This window comes from Hoplias malabaricus, chromosome 1, assembly GCF_029633855.1.
Source record: "Hoplias malabaricus isolate fHopMal1 chromosome 1, fHopMal1.hap1, whole genome shotgun sequence".
In the NCBI taxonomy this organism is placed as follows: Eukaryota; Metazoa; Chordata; class Actinopteri; order Characiformes; family Erythrinidae; genus Hoplias; species Hoplias malabaricus.
Genome location: NC_089800.1, coordinates 48,528,775 through 48,545,572, shown reverse-complemented (window position 1 = coordinate 48,545,572; position 16,798 = coordinate 48,528,775). Strand labels below are relative to the sequence as shown.

The following is a 16,798-nucleotide window of genomic DNA, read 5'->3' as shown; positions in this document are numbered from 1 at the left end:
ATTGGATCTTAGGTTGGCCACTGTAGAACAAATTTTGGGCCAGCTAAGTCATAGACTAAAACGCAATGCCAATGTGTTTCCTTTTTCCAAACTATATTTAGTCTAAGTTGAATCTTCTGAAAGATAAATTTAGCATACATCATGTTTTAATGTGCTATATCATGGGTATTCTGGTTTTATAATTCAGCTAAGCACAAGTTTCCAAATAAATTATAAATAAATAAATAAATAAATAAACTGTAGTAGAACATGCACATCAGATAGTGAAGTCATATACTTCATTCACAAAAATGGCTTATCAAAATAAAGGGGATCATTTTTAGACATTGTTTCAATTAACAATATCTGGAATAGTTTCAGCTCTTCCCCTTAGTAAAGCAGCATAGATTACTAGTCAAAGACTAAATATATGGTCTCTACAGCAGCAACATTACTCATGTAGAGCTTGTCAGCTTTATAGAGTGCCCTAATAAATATTTTTGATTTTACTTAATGGTGTAAATCTTGTGTGTTACAGCACAGACACAGAGCAGCCTTACCTTCTCATTAGTCTTATTGAGGTAATAGTCCCTAGAGGGAAGGAAGAGCCCGGATTGGTCAACCTATGAACAGGTGAGCAAACACAGGTAATGAGAGCACGAAGGATCCAGTGTTCACTCAGCAAAAGCGCTTTTACCCCCGCAGAGTAAATGCTCTAACGTTTGTTAGAACGAAGTTAAAGTTAAATCAGCAGAATAGTTAAGTCCTTGATGACTGTTTGTGACAGAAATTGTACAACTTCCATGCACACTACAATAGGAATGTAGCAAAATATATATTATGTGCTTTGTTCATTGACAATTATTTTATTCCGCAATTCATTTGATGTTCTAGACACTATTTTCATTTTTATCATTTTTAGCTTGAAATGAACGAGATCGAGGTCAATAAAATCAATGCAAATTCTAGGTTGTAATCTAAGCGCATACCTGAATGACATTGCTGTTGGAGTTTTTGGGATCCACACTGACCCCCACAGTGAAGAAGGGCTGAGCTCTGTAAGGGCCTGACACTGTCTTTAACACATCCATAAAGTTGTCCTTATCCCAGGGCTCAGTGATGTTCCAGCCTCCTGTCTGAAATCACATAGTCACACACACACACACACCTTTATAAATATCTTCCTGTCTCCACTCCTACTTCTAGAGAAATACAGTATCAGACAGTGTCCTGTTTTAGCACGTTTCCACTTCCTTGTTCATGTGGCATTACCACGTGTCCTGAGTAAGACAGCACTAAAACATAAAAGGCTATGGTCCTTCAGGAATTTAAAAGGTTGGAATATTGTAATATTACATGCTCAATTCTGATGTTTGCCATAATTGTTCACATTCATATATCTGTTGGTCTTGGCAAAACCATTACCCAAATTTACCCAATTATTTAATATTTTCATAATATTATATCATGCAGTGAAGGGTTATAGGAAACTCACTTCTAAGATATAATAGTCTTTGCAAATTAATTGTAGATAGAAGTTTCACACAGTATTACAAATTAGGTGTACATTGTTATACATGTTATGAGTTCAGCACAAAATATTCACTATTGACACCTTAAAAAATATAAATCTCTTTTGGTACCCCAACCAGATGTGTTAATATTGTAAGTGATGTGTCAGAAAAAACATTACTTGCTTGTCTTTCCATGCTCTTCCTATAAGCCGTTGCTGCAAAACTATTGTGAAACTAATTCACAACAATACATTTCACTAGCCCATGTGAAAGCAAATAAAATCTAATTTAGAAAAAAAGACCTATTCAAGCAGCACTATAAAATCAGTTAAAATCTCTTCCATATCAACTCTGAGGTGTGAAAGGAGTTTAACCAAACATCACACACAAATATAAATCCAACGTTTACCCCCTGATTCTTAGATGTGATTTTGCATTGAAGCAGGAAAACTAATTTACAGTGTGACATTTTAGCAAAGAAAAGGGATGTTTAGCAAGCAAAACATGCTCTTTCCTACGCATGCTGAAACTGGGGTGCAGTCGAGTTAGAGCCGATGTTAGACATCAAACTCAATTAAGTGCATCTCTCCTCAGAGAATACAAGCTAAATCTGGAGACAGCCAATCCTATTCAATCACTGTAACAACTTGTGCACAGACAGAAAGAGAGACAGTCTGTTCCTAAGGCAGCTCATCAGCAACTGTCCCAATCACCTTCATCTCTCAACATCATTCTCTCCCTCAGCTCTACAATCATTTTTTTCCAGCAAGACAGCCATGTGTGTGAAGAAGGCTTTAAATTAGACACTCAGAGTGCTGTTTGACATAGCTGTTCCTCTATTCTACAAGCATTGCTATTAATCTCTGGGGCTGTTTTAGAGAGGGCTCAGCTACAAATAGCATTATATTTTGGCTTAAAAGCGTATAAAGATGTAAATCCTACAGGCAGAAGCAATATGTGAGATGTATTGTGATGCAAAAGCTGCCAACAGAATGTTGAATGTAGGTACTATTAATAAGCCTTTTTTTTTTACCCGAGTTAATTACCTTATGCAGATAACCTGCTGTGTGAAAAAAGCCCTAGGGTATGAAACTGCTGCAAATTAATAGGGCAGCAAAAACCCTGTAGATTCTTATCAACAAAGGGAAGCCGTGTTTTGTGTCACGATGTTCTTTTTCAATTAGCAAAAAACCCAAAGTATAGCCAGTGAAGTCGTTTAGAATTTAGAAGAGGGTCTTACCTTAGCAATGAGATCAATGAGTGGCTGGGCTCCCAACTCCTCGATGCGCTGCTCATTCAAACAAGACAAATAGTAGAACTGAGCTTTCCTCTCCGCTTCGCTACTTGAGTTAAAGGTTCCATTTTCTGGAAGTAGAAAAGGAAGAAAATGTAGGTTTAGCTGTGCCTCTGTATTGCTGGTAAATCATATACAAAAAAAATGTTGGTTTTTGGAACTAGCTCAGTTCAGTTAATCAGGTTATTGCAGTGTCTGCTATTCCCTCTCTCATTTTTAAAAACAGAAATATGTGCGCGCAGTTGTGGCATGCAATCATGTAAACGTTGTTAAAGTGCTAGTGTGTGCCAAGAAATTGGGGAGGACTTCAGGACAGCTTTTACTTTAAGGTGGACCTGAGGAATTTATTTGCGAGACTTCTGTGCCTTTATTATTATAAGAGAATTTGAAATTAATAAAATGTATAATATGGGCATCAGGGTATTTTTGTGAGCCATCATACATCACTAGTCCCCTCCAGGTCCCTACTGAAATTGTGCAGTACTATGTATGTCGAAATGTAGTTCCAAAGTGATCAAGAATACAAGCTTGAATGCACTTGAATGCTTCCTATCAGAAAATTCAGCCAAAGCGACCATGAAAGGTATGTGTAAAATGACACAGGAGAAGGAAAAGAAAGAACATGAAGAAGAAGGGGGAAAAAATGACTCGCACGCTATGCTGTGGAACTAAGCAGCAATGTGGTGTCTGAGGCACGGCAGGGTTCGTCCCTGAGGTAAACAAGCATGACAACATGAGAGAGAACCACCCTAGAGGTCAGAGTCATGGGTCATGGGAGTGCCTGCGGTTCTAGTCCATTCTCCTGGCAAGCTTTCAGCTAATGACCTCTGATTGCTTCTTAACAAGCCTGTGGAGAAAAAAAAAAAGGTCCTGCCACCTGTCTTCGTAATGTGCACTAGACAATTACCACTCTCCAGTGACAGAACACAGGACAACACTACATCAACACAGCAAGCCGAACGGAGACAGTTTTCATGCCTGTTAGTTGCTGGCGTCAGTCTCGCTTGCACCCTACGCTATAAAACAGGGAAAAACTGCATCAGTGTCACCGCTAACCTCATTCCAGTGAGAAATAGTGTAAGTCCCTGTCAGCAGCACCTCTGCTCCTTCTCTTTTAAGAGCTATAGATATGGCAATGCTCTTTGAATTGAGGACAAAAGAAAAATCAATATTTAATAGCTGTATGTATTTGTATAACCTGTACAAATCCATGTGATCGCAGAAAGAAAATATCAGAGGCACTATGTGCAAAGCCAGTAGCAGCTGTTCCTTTCAGTTGCCATGCCTTTCCTCTTGTCTAGTGTAATTATATTAAGAAGGAAGGAATATACCGGTAAAAAGGAACAGAAGCACAGTGGCGGGCCAATTACTGGTCAGCAGGTATGGTCCAATGAAAACAAGTGCGTGCATGTGAGACAACAGTGCAATTCAACACCTTTTCCAATATTTGCTCGTGGATTGTTTTCTGTTTGTTGGGCAACAAAAGACAAATCGACCATGCACATCAGCACAAAACCGCCATATGCCTCTTCGTCTGTGAGTAAGCAGGCAGCACTTTTACAACACTCCTGTTCTCTTCTTTCCATCTCTTTTCTACTGACACATCCAAATTCCATATTCTAACCATTTTTCCATTCTAAAAATACATCGCACACCACCCCTACCTACTCTTGCTCATTTAGCCAAAGGGACTAAAGGGTCTCTTGCTGCAGCAGACGGCAGGAGCTCAGGGAATAGTCCTCTATCCAATGCTCACTGGAGCATTTAGCTTCTCTCAGCATGGTTTAGATCCAAGCTAATCTACTTTATAGACACACTACACACATAATTGTTTTAGTGTACACCTTTAAAAATAAATGTACCTAAAAAAGCCACTATGGAGAGATGCCATATGAGATGTGAGAGCATAAAGCTGCCTTATATATTGGTTCCAAATATTCCAAACATATTTCCTAGAACCATACAATTACAGAAAAGATGGTTTTTTTTTATTTTTAAGTGCTCACACAATATGGAGCTATGACTATCTATGACTACTGAGTCATAGATAAATGACTCAGTAACAGCAGTTTGTTCCAAATTTTGTTGGTGACACTAAACCTGTTACTTCTAAAGCTTTAATGGTATAATTCCAGGTGCAGTTCACCTAGCTTGAACTTTAAAACACCATAGAGTTTCACACTTTAAAACATTACAATGGTGACACTATTTTACCTTGTCCACACTTTATAAAATTAATCAAATCATCATAATGTCTTCATCTCTGTAAACTGATTCTTTAAAAAAGCTGTTACACCTCTCACTCCACTGAACTTTTATTCTTGTCTGATACATTATTAAATAATGTTATTTTTTTAAAACATTTTTTAAATGCATATAAAGTGTCCACTAAAGGACTGCTACAGAGAACCAATACATAATGCTGTTTTTCCTATTTTGTGGAATGTTTATCACTTTTATGGGCAAGATGCACATTCATATAATAACGTTAATATTCTTGTACAGCAGTGAGAAGAACATTTTACAGATCAGGATTAACCTTTTTAGATGTTAATCAGGAACTTTAACAAATGGCATATGAATATTAGCTTAGCTCCCACCCCCAAAGTGCTCTTCAAAGTCTTGCTGGGATATGGTTAGGAAAAGTTGGGAAAAAATGGTTTTTGATGTGGGTTGTTTCTTGTAAAATCTGTTACTATGTGAATACTTTCCCTGATTCCGGGTGTTCAGGGCAAGTATTTAAGAAATATGTATAGCCTCAAGGCTAAATTTTTCTTCTTTCTGCTTGTGTTCTTCTCAGCTCTTCTTTCTCAACTAGTGCTTTCCGTCCACTGCATGCATCCTATATTTGTTTGAAAAACATTCAATTGCATATATAATTTGGAAGAACAAAAACAATAAACAGTTTTACTAATTAAAAGCTGAGAGGTCAATACTGAAATGATTGATTGTAAATCTGCTTACTGACAGTTGTGATTTGAACTGCTCCAGTCACCAATATTCTTAACAATTATGGTAAATATAAATAGCACATAGTACACAGTAAAATATGCTCTTGTACACTAATGATTTAGTGATAGCTGGAGGATACAGAAGTCTGTTCATTCTGTGTCACTAAAACATGAAAACCGGTCCAACGTAGCCTTCAGTCATATATTTCTTGCTTATCTGTTTCTATAAATAGACCCACAGGTTTTTCACAGGTTTTCAAAAATGTCCAATAACCCAAAGCACTGAGTCACAACATCCCTGGGTGAGCAATGTAAAAATAATCAAAGACAGTTACTTGGAAAGAAAAAGACAAATGAACAGGTGGCTAACAGCGTACAGAAGCTCAGATGGAGACTAATGGATGGTTGAAGGTTGAAAGAGCTGAGGTACAGGTGCAGGGAGAGTAATCTGGCCTCAGCAGAGAGGAGGGTGGAGGGTAGGAAAGGAAAGGTTTGGTGAGGTAACATGAGAAGCTGCCTCAATTACAGATTCATTTTAAAGAGTAATCTCCCTATTTTTCTGACAATGAAAAGATACAAAATGCAATGTCACTGTGCAACTGTCAGAGTCCTCTGTACATATATATAAATATATACATATATTTCCAGCCTAAAAAAGGGACAGTAGGGCTCCTGAGCAGTACAGCTGTCCAAGGTTAGGCCTTATCTATGGCAGATAGCCAGTTCGATCCTCAGTGATGCCTCAGCCATCCGAGGCCAAGAGTCAAACTCAACTCTCCACTGGCCTTTCATTAGCAACAGTTTAAAAAGAAGCAGTGGCTGGATTCCCTTATCTCTGAGAAAGCACATGCTTGCCTTAACCGTACTAGCTATCAGGGTGGAACTGGTGATCACCAATGATTAGGGAGAAATAGGGGTAGAATTTTCAAAACAGGAATCCTACTAACCATGAAATGCCAGATAAAAAGTATCAGATAAACTTTATTTAAAGAACAAAGAGTTTCGCGTAGCTATGGGCTAATTGTATTCTTTGGAATATTTTTTCTGCAGTTGACTTCTAGTGTTCACTTCAGAGGAAAATAATTACACTCAAGCAAAAGCCCTAGTTGATTTTGTTCCGAGGACACTCACAAAGAGATGCAAGTGTAACACTCCATTTATTTATAACATATATGACTAACACTCACCCAATAGATGTTTAAGCACAGCCTGGTTCTGGTCCCAGATACTGTTGAAGGTGCTCCAACGAGACCGTCCATCAGGAAGGGGATTTTTGCGGATCCAGCCCCCACACGCATACTGATAGAAATCCTGACAGGGGTCAATGGTTCGGTCCAGTGACTCCACTATCTTACTGGCCACAGTCACACAAGCCTCCGTCAGACACAGGCTACGTGAAGGATCTGATGAAAAGAACATTATGTGTTACTGTCACACAGTTCTGTCGGAATTCATTCATTTTTGATGTTCATAATATATTTATCTTATGAGTGAATTATAATAAAGAGGTTATTATTAAGCATATCTTTTTAGTTTCATATAATAGCAGTAATCATCCAAGCAGTTAGAAAGGGGACTTTATACTCATTAACATGTGTATAATTACATTTATATTATTCTTGGAGAGACTAGAGATGGGAATAATGGAGTTAGGCCGCTACAATTTTGTAAGTAAAGTAAGTAAGTAAGTTAGATGGAAAGTGTGTATGTAGCAGTCTTACCTCTATTGTAGTGCATCCCTAGAGTGATGGCACATCCAAAAAGAGCTAGTAAAGAAGCCAAGAGCAAACCAGCCATTATCACCTCCAACTGAGTTCTTCGACCCAACGGTCCAAAAAACTGGATACCACCCTTCCTGAAACCCACCTAAAACACAACATATGCATGTTGTAAATCATCTACAATACAAAGGAACATGCCATCTTGTTATAATGGACAATTAAACTAGCTCACAGAGACAACTGAAGTGAAGAAGGAATTACCCCATTTCATCAAATATTTCATCAAAAGTCTTTAGATGAAATAAACTGGTCAGCGAGGTACTGGGTTATAAATAACTAGTTACAATGCCATTTAAACATCTGTATTTCATGACCCATATTCACTTAAAATCAGACCAATTTGTAAAGGTCTTCAAAACTTCAAAGGAGATTCTCTGTTTTCTCAAATAATGAACTTAACAAAAGCATTGTACCCAATTCTTTCAACCAACATATAAAACTGTTAGTATGCTTTGCTGGTATGAACGCATTGCATGTAACCTTTGAAAAAGTGTAAAATTCTGCAAGTGAGTGAAAGGGCGGCATGGTGGTGCAGCAGGTAGTGTTGCAGTCACACAGCTCCAGGGACCTGGAGGTTGTGGGTTCAATTCCTGCTCCGGGTGACTGTCTGTGAGGAGTTGGTGTGTTCTCCCTGTGTCCACGTGGGTTTCCTCTGGGTGCTCCAGTTTCCTCCCACAGTGGATTGGAGACTCAAAAGTGTCCGAGTGTGTGAGTGAATGTGAGTGTGTGTGTTGCCCTGTGAAGGGCTGGTGCCCCCTCCAGGGTGTATTCCTGCCTTATACCATGATTCTAGGTAGGCTCTCGCCCCGCTGCGACCCTGAACTAGATAAGCGCTTACAGATAATGAATGAATGAATGAACGAAAGTGAGTGAAGATATGTGTATTTACTGCTGTGTTGTGTATAAATGACCTTAGAGGTCTTTTCCACTGATTTGACTGATATCAACAATTTAGAAAGCCCAGTCTGCTTCTCTATCTCTGTCAAAACAGCAGTGATATAAAAAACACTGCGCAACAGCTATCATGTTCCTAATTATTTCTGTAATTGGGTTCACTAGGGGGAGCCTTTTCTCCCTCACACCTGATTTTTAGATGTTTGATTATCTTACTTGTAGAGACACAAGGACGGTGCAAAAAATGGAAAAATTAGATGTAAATGCAATTACACTGTGGGAAATGAATTTTAATAAGGAGCAATCTAACACCTGTTTCTAAAAACAAAACCTGGACAGCTAACCAAGCTCATTACAAGCCTCCCAGGTTTTTAAGGCATCAAACACCTTCATATCTCATGAATTAATCTAACTCGTTCATGTTGTTACCTCCTCCAATGCATCTGAATAATGCAGCTCTTTAATACCCCAATACATTTTAGTTGCACAAATAAATGATAAAATCCATGGGTAAGGAAATTACCTAAATACTTATTCCTGCAGTTCCACAATTCCCTGATAGACTCTTAGTGCATCTCATTGCTTTGCTAGGCCTTAGGGGTTTCATTAGGAGCCAACGCTGAGTCAGGAAGTGTCAGCAACACACATGCAAGTAAAGCGCTCTCTGTAACCTACATCACATTTAGTGGGCTCAAAGAACCCTGTCCTTTGATGAAAGTTAGTGTTAAGCGTTGCTGAGCTTGCTTTTCTGTATTGCTGTTTGCTCACTAAACAGTCCGGGCGACCATTAAGCAAGTGAACTACATATGCTTGTAATAGCTGGGCTTTCTAAACTGAAAGACACACTCACTTACTCCCAGACTTGTGCTTAAACTGCTATGGAGGAGGAAACAATCACTAGCCAAAACAAAGAACTCCACAAAGAGACGTTGCTTGCTACCTGACTAGCTTTTCCTCAAGGTTTTACTGCATGTAGTGTAGAGATGAAACAAGACATCATCTAGTGTTGACAGTGTTGTAGCTTGTGGCTACTTCAGGAAACTATAAAGAACAACTTTTATTTTAATTACTGAACTTTTTTTAATTATTGATTTTTTTTAAAACACACTGATAATAAATGCTAATCATAAAGGACATTTTTGTTATGCTCATATATTTGCATGCACTATAATGTCTTAATATCTAAACGCCACATTACTGAGTAATAAAATGCTGGAAGTGATCAAATCCTAATAAACACTTGGCTCCTCCTAAAGAGACCAGAATAAGAAGCAAAAGTGTATATGAAATATTACATTTGTAATTCTACCCTACTTCACAGAGCCCTTCTGTCCTGTTTTTCCATTGTAAACCGTTCACAGGACCGACACAAATGATTTTTTATTATCTGTGTAAAGGCAGGAAGAGGTTTTCATGCTTTTATTTGCATGGGAGTCATGCTTAGCTGTTTAGATTGTGAAGCAACTGTTAACCTTTGGTTGTTCTCACTCATTTTAATTTTAGAACAAATGCATGCCACATTAAAAATGTGAGGTAGTTCATATGCAGACTTGTTTATTATGACAAGCTAAATCTGGGCATGTCTAGAGCAGACCACCCCACAAAGTCGCAGTCTTTAACAAACACTGATGCTAAATTACACTAAATCCAAGATATCCAAGAAAAACAAGAAAGCAACAACAAAGCTGAGTTTGATGTTTACCCTGGCTGTTAGTTTTAGCCCAATAAATCCTCTCATTTTTAACTGAAGGATCCAATAGGGAGGTATTAGAGTTAGGGTGTACAAAAGGAGAGTGTTTATTAGCTTAAGCAACAAAAAGCTTAACAGGTACCTTAAGCAAACAATGTTAAGGAGTAGGGGATTCGAGAATGAGCAAAACACAATATATACCATATAAGTATACGGTGATATATACCATGTGTAGGTTCTGCTTTCATGATGAGTAACATGTTTCTCACAGGAATATTTATGTCATGGAGTACAATCATTTGCAGAAGTGGAAATTAATCCTAAATCAACAGTGACCTTGTGAAAGTCAGTGCTCTGATCATTTACAGTCACAGTGAACACATGATGTTACCACCCTTAGTACCAATGATTTATATACCCACATAGATAAGAACAGTCCAACTAGAGAAGCCCATACATCAGTCTTCTTATAAATTAACACCCCTCTAAATTTCCTGCCTCAGTTTTAGCTGTACATAATTGTATTCTATATTCCAAGGGCATCCACTCCTTACATGTGAAATTGTTGATACACTCTACAGTATTGGTTACAGAAACTGATAAATAAATCTATACATTTCTTCATGATTCGTGACCCATAAACACACACTCACCTCCACACTGTCAGGAGAGATGGCACCATCGGCTGGAATCTCTGCACCTTCCTCCTCCTCAAAGGTTGCACGTTTGTAGTTGGACATCTGAGGCGAGAGAAACAATGAACAATAAGCAAAGTCAATGCTGCATTACACATGGGAACAGAGGCAGGAGCCATTTAAGAGGTGATTTTAACCTGAGAGTCAGAGATATTTTATACCAAAATGGGGCAATTATCAAAAAATAAATTAAATTAAAGTTATAAAATATAAAACACTAACTTGCAATTAATTATGAAAAATCAGAAGAACCAATTCCATTGGTTCAGTGTCTTTGGTCTAGGATTGAAACACTGGCATGTGCAACGATTTCTCATATGATTTAAAGGTCTATTTTACCAACAGAGGAGCCCTTTCACTCTGTCAGGTCAAAACCAGCAGACAGAGTGATTATGTTTTATTGATGTGACAGTGACATTCATTTACACTGGGCTGCTACATTTGTGTCCACTTGTGTTATAAGGGGCAAACATGTCAAACACATGGCAGTTCTAGCATTTTCATTTTGCCCTTGGTTATTTTGAGATAGCAGACTAAACAAGACCACCAGAGAACAGACCAAAAAAATCCCACTGTTTATTATAGTCTCTGGTTAAACACACACACACAGACACACACACACACACCTCCAATGCTCTCTTTAAAGTTGCTCTCTTGCACAATGCCTTCACATACCTTCTCCCGTTAAAAGCATTCCCCACTCACAGTAAAAGTGATTCCATTAGGGGCTTTGTATAACTTGGGGTTTGAGAATCTATCATTCACTCTGTTCACTCTATCAGACCAAAAGTGTTTGCAATGTCTATCTGTGAGACTGGGTTTTCATTTGCATTCATGTGAAAGGGTAAGTATAATTGACAATTTGCTTGATTTAAAAAAATTTTAACGAAACAATTTTCATGTAGAATGTCAGTTTGTACCTCGACCCTGAACTGGATAAGCCTTTACAGAAAATTAATGAATGAGTAATGAATGAATGTCAATTTGTTAGATTTAAAATTTCCCCCTGCTTTCCAGACATCTAGTAATAATATAATAAAATAAAAAATATAATAACTCTTATGTTACAAAAAAATTACATGTGCAACTCACAGCAGTTCATCTTCACCACATGCACACGTAAGATATAAAAAATGTGTCGAACCTCACTACTTTTCGAACAAGGCTAATACGGGGCGGCCTCAGAACAGAGCCCACACAAGAGTCTTAAAAGCAAGGTTTTCATAAACATTTAAAATATTGACAAAATGTTGAGAATGATCATTAAAAATATTATTATGGCTGCTTTTAATTTGAAAAACCATAAAAATGTCAAAAATCTACCTAGATATCTTAGAGCTAATTGGACAAATCTGTCCAATTACAGGAGTAAGCACAAAATAACCCAAAAGAACAAATATTAAATTAAATTAATAAAATAATAAAAATAAAAAGCTATATTTTCATCTCAAAACAGCCATGAATCAGCTACAGTACTTACCACTCACCGACATCTGTCTGTTAGCATTAGGTTAAAAGGCAGAAGTGGACACTTTTCTCTTTTTTGTCACTGCATGTTGCAACTGGAGCAAACCAAGAACCACTGAAACTGAAGGGGGAGACTGGCCATATGTTTCGTTTGCATTACCCGTATAGCAGTGGTTTTAAGTGAGGAATAGATAAAGCACACTTCCCCAAAAGACACTCCCCTCCAGATCTCTTTGGAACACATATGTCGTCAACTAAAAGGTAGGCAGCGAGATAATCGTACAAGCCATAGCCACAACATCACTATCCCACTGAACAGCTAATGTGATATAATACAAGGCCGCAGGCCCTGACTCATATTGGGTATTGACTACTTGTAGGAGAAACTGCACAGTCTGCTAACAACTGAGGGCTGACACACTGTGAAAAAGGCAACGTCTACTTTTTTTTCTCTGGCAAAACCAATTTTCTCTCTCTCTCTGTGTCCCCCACTGACGCATTTCCTCACATTTTCACTCCTTCTAACCCTTCTTTAACTTCATTTATTTATTTCTCTCTATCTCTCTCTTTCCTCGCTCTCTTGCTCTTGAAAGCGTATGTGACTCAATAATCGGTTCCTGTTTATAAATATTTCTGCCGCAAGAGATTCTCTGAAACTCCTCCTCACATTCGCTGAATTACCTCGCAAAAGGTCAAAAAGCAGCAGACCAAACCCTTCTCCTAATCAACTAAGCTCTTGTGTCTCTCCACTGTACTCCTCTCTCTGACCTTCTCTTTTTCTCTTTCATTTGACTCATTGATAGCCCTCCTTTCTGCATTCTCATCCTACCACTGCAGTTTAGGGAAAGAGATTAGAAAAAAAACATATTACACAATTTATAAACAGCCTATTGTGCAAAGCATAACAAACTGGTCAAAACATGTTTGGTTATGTAGCTACAAGACGTGTACGAAAACATCAAGATCCATCCTCACTTTACATTTTTAAAAAATGATCAGGTATTTCTGCTCATCCTTACACTGTGAGAGGACATCTCAACCCTATGGGTGTAAAAGGATGTGTAGCTGTCAAAAAAGCCAACACTGAGAAATTGATACAGACATAAATAAGACTTTTCATACAAAGGAAGCTACAGTTGTTTAGCTTATATAGTCTGCCTCAGCTAACAAACATGTCTGTATCAACTGAGTATGGGGTAAGGAGAGAACTGCATGCATTGGATTTTCCTGTAGACAATATGAGAGTGTGTGAGATGTGATAAAAATGGTCTTGGTCAGCAAAATAAATTCAATTCCTAGACAAACATACATCTAACTTAATTATCAATGCACAGTCAAACATTCTCAGAATGAAAATGTGGAGCTTGCGCAGAAATGACCTAATGCTGGCCTGAGGTTGCTGTGCTGATTTGCAGTCAATGACAGACTCTAATACAGGGAGCCCTCCCCTTATGCTCTCTATTTTTATGAGTTCATGAATCAGTAAGTGTGTTTCTATGGCTACTTGTGGAGAGAGAAAGAGAGAGATACAATAAGAGAATATGAGATGAGACAGGACAGGGTGAGAGAGATACACATACACACATATATATACACACAAGACTAACCTCCCATTTAGACGCTGCCCATGAGAAAGAAATTCGACAGCAAAACTGCTGGCAAACTTTCCCACTCATCTCACAAAACTAGCACTACAAACTCCATCAAAGAGTTCATATGAAATCTATCTCAGACATGTTCCATTTAATCTCTGCTCATTTGCTCTGACTTTCTTCCTGTCCGGGATCTCCTTAAACCATAAAAAAGGTGGGTCTAACTCCAGCACCTGCCAAAACTAATACATAAAGGGCTTACTTAAATTGACAAAAAGCTATACAACTGACTTTAACATATAACAATCAAATACTTTTAACATATTCCTAACTATACTTTTATTTCATAGGAGCTTAATGCAAAAACAGATGTGTGCACACCATAAATTCTGGGTCTTAGTAACAGTACACAGCTCACTTGCACTTGCAACAATGTGTAAATAGTTTACACTGTGGACAGCTTTGTGTATACTGGGTCATAATAGATTTTCACTTATCTCTTTCTGTGTAACATCTGAGTCCTCTGAACAGCATCAGATGTGGCAGGCTGAATTTTAGGCAAGAACTAACAGCAGTGGTCATGAGATTTGCAAACTACTAAAAAGACCAGAGGTGTCCTTTAGAGCCCTCACAATCTCTGTCTTCTTCTTTTCACTGAGAGGGCTCCCTTTGGTTGTCACAGCAACAACAACAAAAAAAAAGAAAAGACCCCTCTCCAAGCCCTCCCCATTCCTGTCACGTGAACCAGACTGTTGCAAATTAAAGAAACGTGTTCAGCGTGCTTTCACAGTTTTTCTGATGGACTAAAGCCTGGACTAACAGCTGTGAACAGGCCTATCAAGGGGCTTCGAGAGGGGAGTGGGGGGTGTGATGACAGCAAAAGGTTCCATAGGGCCACTAGTGCGGCAACAGAAGAAAGGGTGCATCCCAGTTACGGGAAGGGGCAACCACAAAACTCCAAACTGCGTCAGAGAAGCATAAACAACAAACATACGACTAGTACTGGAGTACCGCAAGCAGCCCGGAGTTAATAACACAGAGAAAAAGAGAGAGAGAGAGAACACTTCCCAGCCCATGTGTGTCTGTAATGAGCCGCAATTATAATTCATAAAGGTCCATTTGAGGTTCTGACGTCAATGGGCACACGTCAGCAGGGGCTAGAAGCAATGAGAAGCAATAGGGACGATCCTGTAAGATCTACTGGAGCATGTTTAACAGCATATATGAATTACTTGGCTGGAAAATATGCTTTAGATCAAACAGAGGCATTACTGCAAATTGACCTTCCTAACAAAGGAGGCTAAGACAATGTTTTTTCTGTTAGTCCATATAATGGATGCCCTCACTGTTGAGGGGAGAAAAAAGCCTATGATCCATACAAGCATAATAAACATTATGGATATCGTCAGTATTTGCAGAACACTATCCATCAGCATTACACTGACAGCATGAAAGAGCAGACTGGGAAGGTCAAATTATACATTTCAATTTTTATGGTATTATACAAACCACACTCAAACCTGCAAAGAGTACAGTACACAGTGTATGTGCATGAGTACACAGCAATTTCTAAAAATACAAGAAAGGGCAGAGTGAAGCAGACATAAAGAGAGAGAGAGGGAGAGAGAGAGAGAGAGAGAGAGAGAGAGAGAGAGAGCCTTGCAAGGGGAAGGGAGAGGTTTTCCCAAGTTCCAGGAGTGGTAGGGAACTTTCTCAGCGCAGAATGCAATTGTTTGAAGTGGTTTCCTGAGGAGTGTTTTTGAAGGGAAGCAGTATGGTGGGGGCAGGCTGGCATAGACCAACCTCTGCCCCCAGTGTTACCAATACCCTGAACTCCAGCCCCCGTAAAACTACCTACACTGCCACACAGCCACTGTGAATACAGCAAGACACTAAGTACCCAGATAAACACTCGTATGGTTAAATTGAAGCCACCAATGTGTGAAGCTGCTCACTTCCACGACAGCGACCACAGAGCCTGCTTTCAGCGTAAACACACAGGCTGTCCAGAATACTGAACAACAGGGACAGGCAGGAGGCTGCACGGACGGCTGAGAGTCAAAGTAATGCAGGGTGGAATGGAGATTATAATGGATAATGCATAATGGATAAGGGAGTTATTACAGCTAATCACAGGCCTCATCATATATAAAGAACTATTTGTCACAATGACCGATGTATCTGTTATGACAGAGCCATTGTGCTGATGATTAGCACCTCATGGTATCACCACTGGGGATCAACCTCATCCTCTCCCAATAACAAAACATAAGCCATAGACAATTATGCCATAGAGCAACTCGGTATGAGGTACTGTTTACAACTATGAATACAACAGCAATACAATACAACAAATAAAGTGCATCCAAAACAAAATCTTTAGTGTACGAATAACAAAACAACAGTAAATATTTGGTGTAATAAGCATAATACCAGTATGGGTAACAATGCATTATGATGGTTTAGTACGATCAGTGAATCTATGTACAATGCTGTATGTCGATATTAACAGTTCTATTGCTCCCTTAAAGTTGGTATCTGTCACATAAAACTGTCATATTGTTCTGGTCCTAGTGACACACGGTGTGGATAGATATATTCCTCTATTTCTGTTTTCATTCAGTCATTCATTCTGATTCTGTACCACTTCATCCTGCTCTGGATAGAAAAATAGTAATATTGGAAAAGTTGTTTTTTTTCTGTTTTTTATTTATTTATTTTGTTTTCCTTAACCACTCTGGCAGATATATTACTAGTTCATGCCAATAAAGCACTGCTGAACTCCCTGTGGCTTCAGTCCCTTTAGTGAAGGTGCTTAGACGCAGAGACGCCAGGAGTCATGGGTGAGGTCCAAGTACAAAATAATCACTCATTTATACACACACACACACATCCATCCATCTACTATACATAGCCTAGTTAGAGATACACGCAAAATACG

The 16,798-nt window shown here is 38.7% G+C and overlaps 1 protein-coding gene across 4 annotated transcripts in view; it reads right to left on the bottom strand.

Moving 5' to 3' along the window:
• ece2b (endothelin converting enzyme 2b) overlaps window positions 1-16,798 on the bottom strand; it is a 44,499-nt gene that overhangs the window by 15,810 nt on the left and 11,891 nt on the right. For 3 of the 4 annotated variants that reach the window (XM_066665491.1, XM_066665482.1, XM_066665500.1), the window contains 6 exons: window positions 10,757-10,843; window positions 7,460-7,604; window positions 6,926-7,141; window positions 2,734-2,858; window positions 969-1,115; window positions 540-602 (listed from right to left, as the gene is read on the bottom strand). In XM_066665491.1, the coding sequence (XP_066521588.1) occupies window positions 540-602; window positions 969-1,115; window positions 2,734-2,858; window positions 6,926-7,141; window positions 7,460-7,604; window positions 10,757-10,843 (783 nt within the window). Of the gene's footprint in view, window positions 1-539; window positions 603-968; window positions 1,116-2,733; window positions 2,859-6,925; window positions 7,142-7,459; window positions 7,605-10,756; window positions 10,844-12,278; window positions 14,214-16,798 lie in introns of those variants that run through there. The other variant, XM_066665505.1, reaches the window with a different exon arrangement.